General features: G+C 35.8%; 1 protein-coding gene across 1 annotated transcript; it reads left to right on the top strand.

The window, feature by feature from the left end:
- Positions 1–316: 316 nt before the first annotated feature.
- On the top strand, positions 317–3,373 carry LOC117116481. The gene is made up of 2 exons (XM_033260541.1): positions 317–418; positions 1,379–3,373. The coding sequence occupies exons 1-2, from the start codon at positions 372–374 to the stop codon at positions 2,004–2,006; spliced, it is 675 nt and encodes a 224-aa protein (XP_033116432.1). The 5' UTR covers positions 317–371; the 3' UTR covers positions 2,007–3,373.
- Positions 3,374–12,947: the final 9,574 nt, after the last annotated feature.

The following is a 12,947-nucleotide window of genomic DNA, read 5'->3' as shown; positions in this document are numbered from 1 at the left end:
GGGGGGAAGGGGGAGAGAGAGAGACACACTAAAATATATTCACACCACAAGTCTGTGATAAAAAAAAAAAAGAAACGCTATATAAATACTGTAATCATTAATCGCATAACTTTGATAGACGCCAACATTAATTATTATTTAGATGATTTATATTTAATATCACTTTTTATATCATAACCATATAGTGTCACTATTTATGAAACTTTCGATGGTCTTTAAGTATATACAGAACTGTAATATTAATTGGATTTGTTTACATTTACGTTTCGTTTCGCGAATTCGATTGTTGACTAAATTTAAATTAATTATTTTTACAGATAGCAGAAACTGAAGATGACCGGAATAAATGGATCGACACGTTACAGCTAGCAATGCGCCTGAAACGATCAACTGTGTCTGTATCAGATGTATTAAAAACGTAAGAATACAAAATGATTCTCATTACATTAAATTACATAATATAAAACTTTAAACAATAAAAAAAAAAATTATGTTAGTTAATATAGGCCTGCAATATTATAAATATCTAACATTTATTAATAATTATATATGATTTAATTAATTAATTAATTAATTATCTATACTTATTAAAAATGTATACTTAGATGGTACACATTCCTGCTGTTTTAAAAGAAATACACATAGGGCCTACAAAACCCGAAGATATTATCCCTTTTTACGATTATCATTTCATTAACTTCGAGAAATTGTCGTTTACAGAGGGCATATCATATTCATCTGCTTAACGTGTATGAGCCGAATACTACTGTTGTATTGGCATATTATAGTCTGCGAAATCAACTGCCTGCAATCAAATTCTAACTCCAACGAAATTCTCATGACCACGTTGATAAAGGTGTCTGCATAGACAACAGAAGGTCCAAGGTTCAAATCCTAGTTGGGTCAATTTTTTCGCATTCGCAGGTTCCTCTTTTGAGCGCTGCATGTTATTATTATTTCTATGCTTGTTTATATAGTTACATAGTAAAAGCGTTTTGGCGCAGCTGGAATTGAACGGTTTGATTTCCCAACCTCAAGGTCGGGGTTCAATCCCTCGGTGTGCATTTTGCTTGCCGCCCTTAAGAAAGGCACTTTACCTCCATTGCTCTCCACCTAGGAGTATAAATGGGTGCCTGGGTGTGGGTTGTCTGCCACTGGGCCAATATGGCAGCAACACTTAAGCATGTTTACCCAATGAACTTACAGCCCTTCGTAACTGAAAGGAAAAAGTGCTATACAACAAGTAATAAATATATTCTCACGAATCGACCAATGAGCCAAAATTAACCTTCGAGAAAATCGCAATAGAACAATTATCACTTTTTTAATGCTAATTTCTGATCTGAAAAAAAGTCATATAAAAATTATATATTTACAGATCAACGTCTGAAGATATTTCCGGAAACTCAGATGATGAATTCTGGGAAAAAGATTCGTCACCAGGACAACATCATTTATATTCCACCATAGACCATACAGGTGATACCTGCGAAGACGATGTTTTCGATGACGTTGAAAGCAAGCATAACAAATTACAGACTCATATTTATGAACAATGTGACTTTGCAATTACGCAGAATCATAATCCAAAATCTTCGAGTATCCATACCACTGCAGACGATGAGAGTTCCCCGTCATATGCAGTAGTTAATAAGAGGCAACCGTCGACCCCTGTTTCGAATCAAAACACTTTGGATGCGGGTGTGCATAGAGAAAGTGGATACGAAACTACGGAGCCGGGCGATGCTTCCGATAATATCGACAATTATAATGAGATTGGAGGTATAGAATTCGGTGGCGAATGTGAAGAGACTGATGGGAAATTGGATGACGAAGTGTCAGACGATGGCGAAACACGTGCTGTTGATTTGCTGAAGGATTTACTTAGAAAAACCATAGTGTCAGGCGATCTAGAGGATACTGACAAAGATGAAATTGAAACGAATAAAGAGGAAGAGGAAATATCGGCAATGGACAAACTCCGTGCGTTGCTAGGAAACGAATAATGATTTGCATGGGACATATTGCAATAACATCGTGAATTATTAAAAGGACAAAGTTTTGAATTGTACATTCGTAAAGAGAGGACTACTATATACATTGGAACGTCGTTATAAATATCTATTATTTTTTGTTTTCTTTAAGTCGTTTTGCTTTATTGCCATCAACAAATCAAAGAAATTGGTACCGTAACGAAATAATTAGGATTAAAATCATGCACTGGAGTGTGATTTAATTTGTTTATATGCTTCGAAAATCCTTTTTATGCCTAAAATCCTTCTTAGACTAAAATACGGTACACACTGCGCCTGAGGATCGTCAGTCGACGTGATTTTTTATAGCGAATAGCTCAGCTTCTCCACGCGTCGTCAAACGCTCATAGTCCTACAATCTTCGCGTGCGACGCAGTGTGTGCTCATCAGCTTTTCGGAACTCAAATTTAATAAAATACAGATAGGCCTATTTTGATAGCTCCTGTTTTGTCAACGTACGAGCATGAGGTTTCGCAAGCTTACAACAATAACGAATACGGTTACGTCATCAATTCTTTAGTCAATCTATCCATAGAGTATACATCTGCCACAACTTAGCCCACCTTTTATCCCTTACAAATATTCAGCTCGTATATAATGTCAAGAATGTTTAGGCACAAATGACAATTATATGATGACGTATCCTTTATTCATTATCTTTTTCGTAAGTTTGCTAAACTCTAATAGGCCTAGGCCTATTTCACTTGGAATACACGAAGATGCAATCTTCATTATACAGAGCAGTAAGTTAATAAGCAGAATATTTTATTTGTAGTTAAATTGTGTTCAAGAAACTAATTCGTCGTTGTTTTGTTTTATCATTTGATGTAACAGGTGTATTTTGCTTCGACTTTATTTTGTTTATTCTGCTATATAGCGTTTTTGTTAAGAATTTATATAGGCCTAAGCTTAATGACCATCATAATCGTCCTCTTCATAGCATAGACTCTGACTTTAGATTCTTATGTAAATGTGTACGCAATGACCACTGTAGCAGTACAAACAAAATAGGAAAAGAATGTTAACTTGTTAAGTTTGAACAAATGTGAACGTTATTTATTAAAGAAATGGTTTCTAATTTAAAGTACCGGTATTTGTTATTATGAAAATAGAATTACTTATTTGTTAAATATCATTTAAGTGTATGCACCAAAATCGGCATACCATGAGATGGAAAATGATGAGTTTTACAACACCTAAGCTCTGTCGACACTATCATTTCTTTTTTTTACAAAAAAACACTGTTGTATGCCCATATATAGTCACGACGTGCCTATATATGGTCATGATGTGATGTCATCATGACCATATTTAGGCATGTCACATGTTTTTGTCAAACAAAATTTTATAATCTGGACAGGGCGTTACAACTTCACATTTGGGCGCTTTCGATTCACTGTTCTCTGGTAGGACGTAGAACGTAATGACGTCACTAAAAGTCAGCTGCGCATGCGAGAACGTTAAGGACCCAGTAGGACGGTCACGCATGAGTGATTCCATTTTAGCGTCGCGTCGTCGAACAATCGAAAACTCCATATTGAAAAGGAAAGACTGAATGCCAAAGGTTGGGATAGAATTCGGAGCTGGACAGGAGAGGTGAAAAGCTTTAATTTTGCACTCTCCATAACATTTCTGGCAATCGGCAATAGAACCGAAAATAGGATTATTCCCTGCAAACTTTGATCAACAACTTGTTTGCATTATCACTTTAAAGCGTTAGTAGACATCTAGTTCAAATAAATTGCAGCAAATGTATCACATCGTATGTTTGTTTTATTGAATGTATAGGGTACAGTATCCGATTGTTTATGTTCTGTGGCACATACGGATCCTAAGAATATGTTCTGTGATTGTGTCTGTGGCACCCAGAGCCCTAGAATGCAAGAATCAGCAAAAACCCACGTCAAAAAAAGAGTCCAATTTTGGAAAAAAAAAAAGAAACTTTACTCAAAACATTTTGTGCTCCAGAGTCGCATATATCTTAACAAACTATACATTTTTTATCCGCCCCTAGTTGATTATGCCCGTCCCACGTTTACTACTACGATTTTATCGTTTTTTTCATGATTATGACATCATTTGATTTGATTTGTGAAAATATTTTTGTTATCTTATGTCTATGTTACATTAGTGGTTGATTTTGGTTACAACAGTGGTTAATGTTACATTAGTGGTTGATTGTTACATTAGTGGGTGATACAGGCCTTGTTTAGTCACGGGTAGTTGTACGAAATGAACGGTTTGTTTACTCAGGACGTTTAAAATGCACAAGTACATGTATATAGGTACAGTTAGGCCTACTTAATTAATGAAAAACGATGACAATAATTAAATAATGGTGACGATAGGCCTAATGATGATGAGGACTACGAATAAACTGGCCTATAATATACATAGTTGATTTCTCGTAACCAGTGGGACTTGTTTTCTATTATACTGGCATCACGTCCCCATCTTAAAAAGATACTGTACAAACAATGTTACGGTAACTAATTATAATGTTACTGTGTTTCATCATTTCTACTGTACTCTGTATGAATTTGGATAGGCCTATACGTGAAACGACGATGACACAACAATTACCGTTTATTAATGAATAAACTCAATGATAAAATGAATTTAACACAATACATCTAAATATTTATTCGGATACACTAAGATCACCACCTACATATATTATTATTATTTATTATTATTATTATAACTATTATTTTTATTGCTAAGTTATGTATATATCCTTATGTTGTGCAGGCTCTACTACTGCTACTACTATTATTACCACTACCACTACATTACTACTTCAACTACCACTACTACCACTACTACCACTACCACTACCACTACCACTACCACTACCACTACCACTACTACTACTACTACTACTACTACTACTACTACTACTACTACTACTACTACTACTACTACTACTACTACTACTACTACTACTACTACTACTACTACTACTACTACTACTACTACTACTACTACTACTACTACTACTACTACTACTACTACTACTACTACTACTACTACTACTACTACTACTACTACTACTACTACTACTACTACTACTACTACTACTACTACTACTACTACTACTACTACTACTACTACTACTACTACTACTACTACTACTACTACTACTACTACTACTACTACTACTACTACTACTACTACTACTACTACTACTACTACTACTACTACTACTACTACTACTACTACTACTACTACTACTACTACTACTACTACTACTACTACTACTACTACTACTACTACTACTACTACTACTACTACTACTACTACTACTACTACTACTACTACTACTACTACTACTACTACTACTACTACTACTACTACTACTACTACTACTACTACTACTACTACTACTACTACTACTACTACTACTACTACTACTACTACTACTACTACTACTACTACTACTACTACTACTACTACTACTACTACTACTACTACTACTACTACTACTACTACTACTACTACTACTACTACTACTAATGGCCGCCATAATGACCTCGGATTAGGTGGTTCCTACCAAAAATTGAATGCTATGACCATAAGGAGCATGTAAAAAAAAATTGGTGCTTTTGTCCGGAACGTCCACATCCAACTGCTAAGCTGCCGGACTAAAACAAAATAAGAAAAGAATGTTAACTTGTTAAGTTTGAACAAATGTGAACGTTATTTATTCAAGAAATGGTTTCTAATTTAAAGTACCGGTATTTGTTATTATGAAAATAGAATTACTTATTTGTTAAATAAGTGTATGCACCAAAATCGGCATACCGTGAGATGGAAAATGATGAGTTTTACAACACATAAGCTCTGTCGACACTATAATTTTTTTTTTTTACAAAAAAAACACTGTTGTATGCCCATATATAGTCACGACGTGCCTATATATGGTCATGATGTGATGTCATCATGACCATATTTAGGCATGTCACATGTTTGATAATCTGGACAGGGCGTTACAACTTCACATTTGGGCGCTTTCGATTGCACGACGACGGTAGGATTTCACTGTTCTCTGGTAGAACGTAGAACGTAATGACGTCACTAAAAGTCATCTGCGCATGCAAGAACGTTAAGGACCCAGTAGGACGGTCACGCATGAGTGATTCCGTTTTAGCGTCGCGTCGTCGAACAATCGAAAGATCCATAATTGAAAAGGAAAGACTGAATGCCAAAGGTTGGGAAAGAATTCGGACCTGGACAGGAGAGGTGAAAAGCCCCCAGGTTGAATATATCTGTCCTACGTACGATTTTATCGTTTTTCCATGATTATGACGTCATTGATTTAATTTGTGAAAATAAGTGGTTTGGTGCAGCGGGAACGGTTTAGTTTCCAAACTTTGAGGTCTGGGTTTCTATCCCTCGCTGTGCATTTCGCTTGTGTCCTTGAGCATGACACTTTATCTGCATTGCTTCTCTCCACCATGTTAGGAGTATTAATGGGTACCTGGTAAAGTTGTCTGCTCTTGCACTGATTACAGCAGCAGCAATACTTAAGCATGTAGAACTAATGACCGGGGAAGATTTGCAAAGAAAGGCGCTATATAATACACGATACGGGAAATCTCGTGCTAGCGTAAAAATTATATTATTTATTATTATATATTGCTTTTTAGTTTTTATGTTAAACCGTTTTGATTATTAATTAATGTCCAAGTATAATTCATTGGTTTTTGTTTAATGGTAATTTTGTAACGTATTTTGACATAATTCCATTTTTTTATGAATAACTTTTAAAATGTGTATTTCCTGTCAATCAAAATCCTGTGATTCCTTTTATATTTATTTTGTATTTTTTTTATGATGCAATTGAAAAAAAAAATTAAAATATAAAATTTCAAATTTAAACTTTTTTCTCCAAATTTGTATAGAATCCTCACATGCGCATTCACATTCCTATCGGAGTTTTTGATAAGCGAAAAAATGCGCAACCAATCAGAGCTCAGGAAGCGAGCCGACTCTTTGATTCGCGCGAATAAATTCGCTTAGTGAAAAACCAGCTTCACACGCGAACTTACTACTGCAATGAAGCAACTAAATGTTGTATAAATGAAAGCAATTTCAAAATCTATTAAGCATTTCATGAATCTATGATATATTATAATATTGACAACATCATCAATAGAACATATAGGTGGAATTGTGTCCAACCCGTCGTGAAAATGTACTGAATACTCAGTACATGTGAAAAACACTTGCAAAAATAGTACTCGTTGCTTACTTTGGCTCGAATTCACCCCTGGCCATCAGGTGCAAGCTCGGTGGTCTAAAGGCTGTCTCTTATACACATCTAGATGTGTATAAGAGACAGATATATAATTCAATTACTGAAAGTGTGCAATCCATTCAAATTCAAAATTCAAATGACATTTATTAAATGATGGAAATAATAATGTAATACAATACAATACAAATAGTAAACCACCATCATTGGGATCATGATTAGAAATAAAAAACTTGTCTCGTCATGACCCCCCCCCCATCCCTAAAAAAAACAAAAAAACTACCATTATTATTTACTGATGGTACAATGATAAATATTATTTTTAATTTTACTTTTAAAGACAGGTAAAGAAACTGAATTTCACATTTTTTATGTAAATTTTCTAATTTGTATATTATCTCATCAATTCAATTTAATTAACTTGATTAATTTATTGCATGATTCATGATTGAAAGTTCATTCATTATCATATAATTATCCCGGGAAAAGCCGGGTCGTTCAAACTAGGTAACTGCAGTATGAGCATGGATAGGTCTTACCTGATAAGTCTGGTATAGCAGCTCCGTGAGAGAAATAAAAACAGTTCAGCAGCACTATGATAAGGACGGGCAGCAAATAAGAGTCCATGATAAATATTTGATTTAACTAAACGACTGACTAAAGCACATGCTAGTTTTACTTGATGATTAGCTGGATGAGTCGGCTGTGGGCCAAAGACGAAGGTGGCAAAATTCCAAACAGGGGCTTGTATATAGCGCAGCCAACTGAACTGAACTCATTCACATAAACTGTGATGGTTCAGTGAGTACGGCATAGCTCCGCCTGCTATATTTCGACCAATCATCTCTCTAGGAAGTTATCGGAAGTAGTACTAAAAGTTGACGACCGGAAGTCGGTGAAGCAGAGAATTGCAGGCGTTATTAGTGGGGTCGTAATGAATGGATACATAATCAGGTGAATGTTAAAATATATTTTTAAAAATAATAATTATGTGACACGTTGTTTATTTTCTCCATGGTTCAGTGAGTACGGCATAGCTCCGCCTGCTATATTTCGACCAATCATCACTCTAGGAAGTTATCGGAAGCAGGGTTGCCAGATAGTCGACAGGCTCCGCGTCGGCTTATGCACATGCGCATTCACATTCCTATCGGAGTTTTTGAGAAGCGAAAAAATGCAACCAATCAGAGCTCAGGAAGCGAGCCGACTCTTTGATTCGCGCGAATAAATTCGCCTACTGGAAAACCAGCTTAACACGCGAACTTACTACTGCAATGAAGCAACTAAATGTTGTATCAATGAAAGCAATTTTAAATATGGGAAAATACGATTTTGGTGGTGAAGATTTAAAAACTCATAAAATGGTATTATTTGGAAGATTACCCTTGCATTTGGCTCCATTTATCCAGCTAGACGCAGTATACAGGACCACAAAAAATTAGGAATTCCGTTCCATGAAACAAGGAGTCGTCTTATAGAGTGTATACGGTTCCCGTCACATTTTAAACGGTTGGTTGTAACAATAAACTCGCAAGACTGCTCGTGACTACTGGATTCTACAAGTGCGTGGTTGGCTGGGTTGTTTTGGTCGGAAAGGAGAAATTTTCTCTGTGAATTTATTCTCGAACGAGATAAAGAAAGCTCCCTAATGACTCAAGCTACTGTATACCGTTTTTATATTTTTAATAAAACCAATTTCTTCTAATTTCAAATACGCTTCCCCTGATTTTGTGATAATTCGTTATCACGCAAGTGCTAAATGCGTGACACATTTATGACCTCGCATGTGTTTCTGCAAAATGCGTTTCATCCAATATCACTTTGAAGTGATGCGTGACGGTTGGTAACTATGGCATAGATAACTGCCGGGCCCTAAGTAAAATTGGTAAAAATACACCTGATCGGACATGAGACAGAGCCTCTAGTGGGGTCTACTCAGGCGAAACTCTGAATGCTTATACGTTCTGAGGTTTTTTAAAACAGATACGGTACGGCATTAACGCTCAGAAATATCTAAAAAAATATTTTGTTAAAAAAATTAAAGAATATTGAGAACAAACTATGGTCAAGTCATCTTATCGTTTAGGGCCTATTAAGCATTTCATGAATCTATGATATATTATAATATTGACAACATCATCAATAGAACATATAGGTGGAATTGTGTCCAACCCGTCGTGAAAATGTACTGAATACTCAGTACATGTGAAAAACACTTGCAAAAATAGTACTCGTTGCTTACTTTGGCTCGAATTCACCCCTGGCCATCAGGTGCAAGCTCGGTGGTCTAAAGGCATGGTGCCAGGCTAGTGATCTGGAGAATGTGGGTTCGAGTCCCACTGGAGAACAACTTGCAAATATATTTTGCAAGTGTTTTCACACGCACTGAGTATTCAGTACATTTTCACGACAGGTTGGGCAAAATTACACATATAGTCCCCCTAATTGATTCTCATGGCGCAAATCCAGGTATTGTATATTCCATCACGATAATAACAATTACCATTCAATAATAGAACAGTCATCGACCTACTTGCAGTGAAGTGAATCTAAAATGTATTCATGAAGTTATGATGATCTGAAGTGTTTAAAAACGTACACAATAATAGTTGAATCAACTTTAAAATACCACAAATACAAATATGCGTGACGATATTTTATTGCTTTAGAAATGTACAGATTTCAAAAAGTGTATTAGTGAATCACGCACTGAGTATTCAATACATTTTCACGACAGGTTGGTCAAAATACATATAGGCCCCAAATTAATTCTCCTGACGCAAATCCAGGTATTGTCAATTTCATCACAATGATAACTATTACCATTCAATAATAGAACAGTCATCGACCTACTTGCAGTAAACTGAATCTAAAATGTATTCATGAAGTTATGATGATCTGAAGTGTTTGAAAACGTACACAATAATAGTTGAACCAACTTTAAAATACTGTACCACAAACACAAAATGTGCGTGACGATATTGTATTGCTTTAGAAATGTGGTTTCAAAAAGTATATTAGTCCATCGTATACGTAAGGGCTTGTATTGTTGTTATTTTTTTTACTTGCAGCGTTTGGGAAATAGGTAGGCCTAATAGGTAAATTGTAATGAATATAATCAATAACTATAGCCTCTAAAACCTAATATTATTGAAGGGTCCTTTTAAAGTTTGAATAGGATGTTTTTAAAGTTAAATTTTTAGATCATTATACCTATTGAATGAGCCCCCAATAGCCTCGGGCCCCAGTGCTGTGCACTGACTGCACTGCCCATACCTACGCCACTGGACCTGAGTATTATTAGTGGTTACATAACGTTTGCTATCTATAGAAGTGGAAGACCATAATGTATTGGGAATGTAAGTCAGTTTGAAAGTGTAAGATATAGGACAGTGTGGATTTTTAAACATTTTTCTAATGGTAATGTTCAAAATAATTGTCAAGGAAAGTAAGTATGATTGTTGGAAAAAATTTTATTTTGAATTCTCACCCTGACCTTCGCTTGGGCGAAATGGGCGAAGGTCTGGATCCGCGTCTAGTTAGCATGAATTTTAAGCCAGGACCCATAGTGTTTTGTTACGTTTCTTCACAGAGGGGGGGGGGGGAAACGAACCCCCACCCCATGAACCCCCTGGATCCGCCACTGTGATTAGAATCAAATATAGAATTTAAACTAACAAAAACAATACATCCAAAACAAGTCTGTTATATTAGGCCTGTATTGAAAAAAAAATGTAAATTCAAAAATTCGGCCAAATATAGTTTGGCCGTGACTTTTCAAACGTTACGGCCAGGCAAATTTTTATACGGCCAGATTTTAGGAATCTGGCCGTCAAAAAGGCCAAATGGCAACCCTGATCGGAAGTAGTACTAAAAGTTGACGACCGGAAGTCGGTGAAGCAGAGAATTGCAGGCGTTATTAGTGGGGTCGTAATGAATGGATACATAATCAGGTGAATGTTAAAATATATTTTAAAAATAATAATTATGTGACACGTTGTAGACCACGATGAGTTGAATTTCGACATCTAATGTCTCTCTGCCTCACGTTCTAGACATTTTTATACTTAATCCAATCGATTCAGATCATGGTGTAATCGAGAGCAATCCGACAGTGAGCTCATGCCTAGACGTACTATTTTTTAAACAAGATTCGCCAATGCCTACAAATTTAATTGACAATTCAATTAATTTCAATTTGACTATTTCGGATTTTTTTTCATTCCATATAGGCCTATGTCAACGTCAAACTAAAAAGCAACTTAAATAAGCCTACATCGGTGCCATATTAATAGATATACGGACTGCTTGTGAGACAAAAGTTGAAGAAAGGATCAATGTTATGGTGACAAGAAAATAATACAAAAACTTTTTTTTAATCCAAATGAGATACATGTAATCATAAAATAGAAACAATAAGCACCATTGTTAAGGATAAAAGAATCTCTATTGATATGAATTAATGATTGGTACCAGATAAAATAATTTTGTTATCAACATTAATACATTATGCTAATTTTCATCTTTGTAAGCGCATAAGACAGTGCAAATTATTTCTGTGACAGTCTTTTGAAGTGTGTAAAGCTCCATTTTATCCCATACATAGTCAAAATATTGGGGGGAATGATACAATGGACCATCCCCCCTTGTCCAATATTGGGGGGATATATCCCCTCCATCCCCCCCGGGATCTCCTCGTATGTTTTTTTATTATTGAATGTATAGCTAGAGTATCCGATTGTTTTGTGTTCTGTGGCACATACGGATCCTACGAATATGTTCTGTGACTGTGTCTGTGGCACCCAGAGACCCTAAGAATGCAAGAATCAGCAGAAACCGCCACGTAAAAAAAAAAAAAGAGTAAACCGCCACGTAAAAAAAAAAAAAAAAGAGTCCAATTTTGGAAAAAAGAAACTATAGGGGCCTACTCAAAAACATCATAACAAATTATAAATCTTTTATCCGGCGCCTGGTAGAATATGCCCGTCCCACGTTTACTATTACAATTTTATCGTTTTTCCATGATTATGACATCATTTGATTTGATTTGTGAAAATATTTTTTTTTATCTTAGAAGTGGTTTGGCGCAGAGGGTGGTTTAGTTTGAGGTCGGGGTTTCATCCCGCGCTGTGCATTTCTCTAGTGTCCCTTGAACAAGACACTTTATCTGCATTGCTTCTCTCCATCATTGAGATATAAATGGGTACCTGGTGGGGTTGCCTGTTCGCGAAATTGTTTTTCCTGGACGTTTGAGGCAGTGTCGGTTGGTGGCGCTATAGGATTCGGCAATAAGTCATGAATATTAATTTTCAGAGCTTTTTTGATACCTGCGATGCGAGATAAGCAACGCAACGCTCCAGTAGGCCTAGTGTATTATGCAGGCGTAGGACTAACCTATGAGGAAGAGTACCGTAGAATATTTGAAAACCACAGCCTTGGAACACCTTTTTATTATAAATAATGTGTATATATATAGACTTGTGTATATATATAGACTCTCTAATTTATGGATTTTTCGTTGTACATTAGCCCATTTCGGAAAGCGCCACCAGCGTCAGTTTATGTTGAGAAACTTTTTTGATGAGAATTAGAGACTTGTAAAAGAGTGAGTCAAATCGAATGCAGACTGCTGGCCGTGACAAGCATGACGTAATTTT

Source organism: Anneissia japonica, unplaced genomic scaffold (assembly GCF_011630105.1).
Source record: "Anneissia japonica isolate Jap-2015-1 unplaced genomic scaffold, ASM1163010v1 scaffold263_len647688_cov178, whole genome shotgun sequence".
Lineage (NCBI taxonomy): Eukaryota > Metazoa > Echinodermata > Crinoidea > Comatulida > Comatulidae > Anneissia > Anneissia japonica.
The sequence above is the reverse complement of the archived record's forward strand: the minus strand, read 5'-3'. Positions and strand labels throughout refer to the sequence as shown.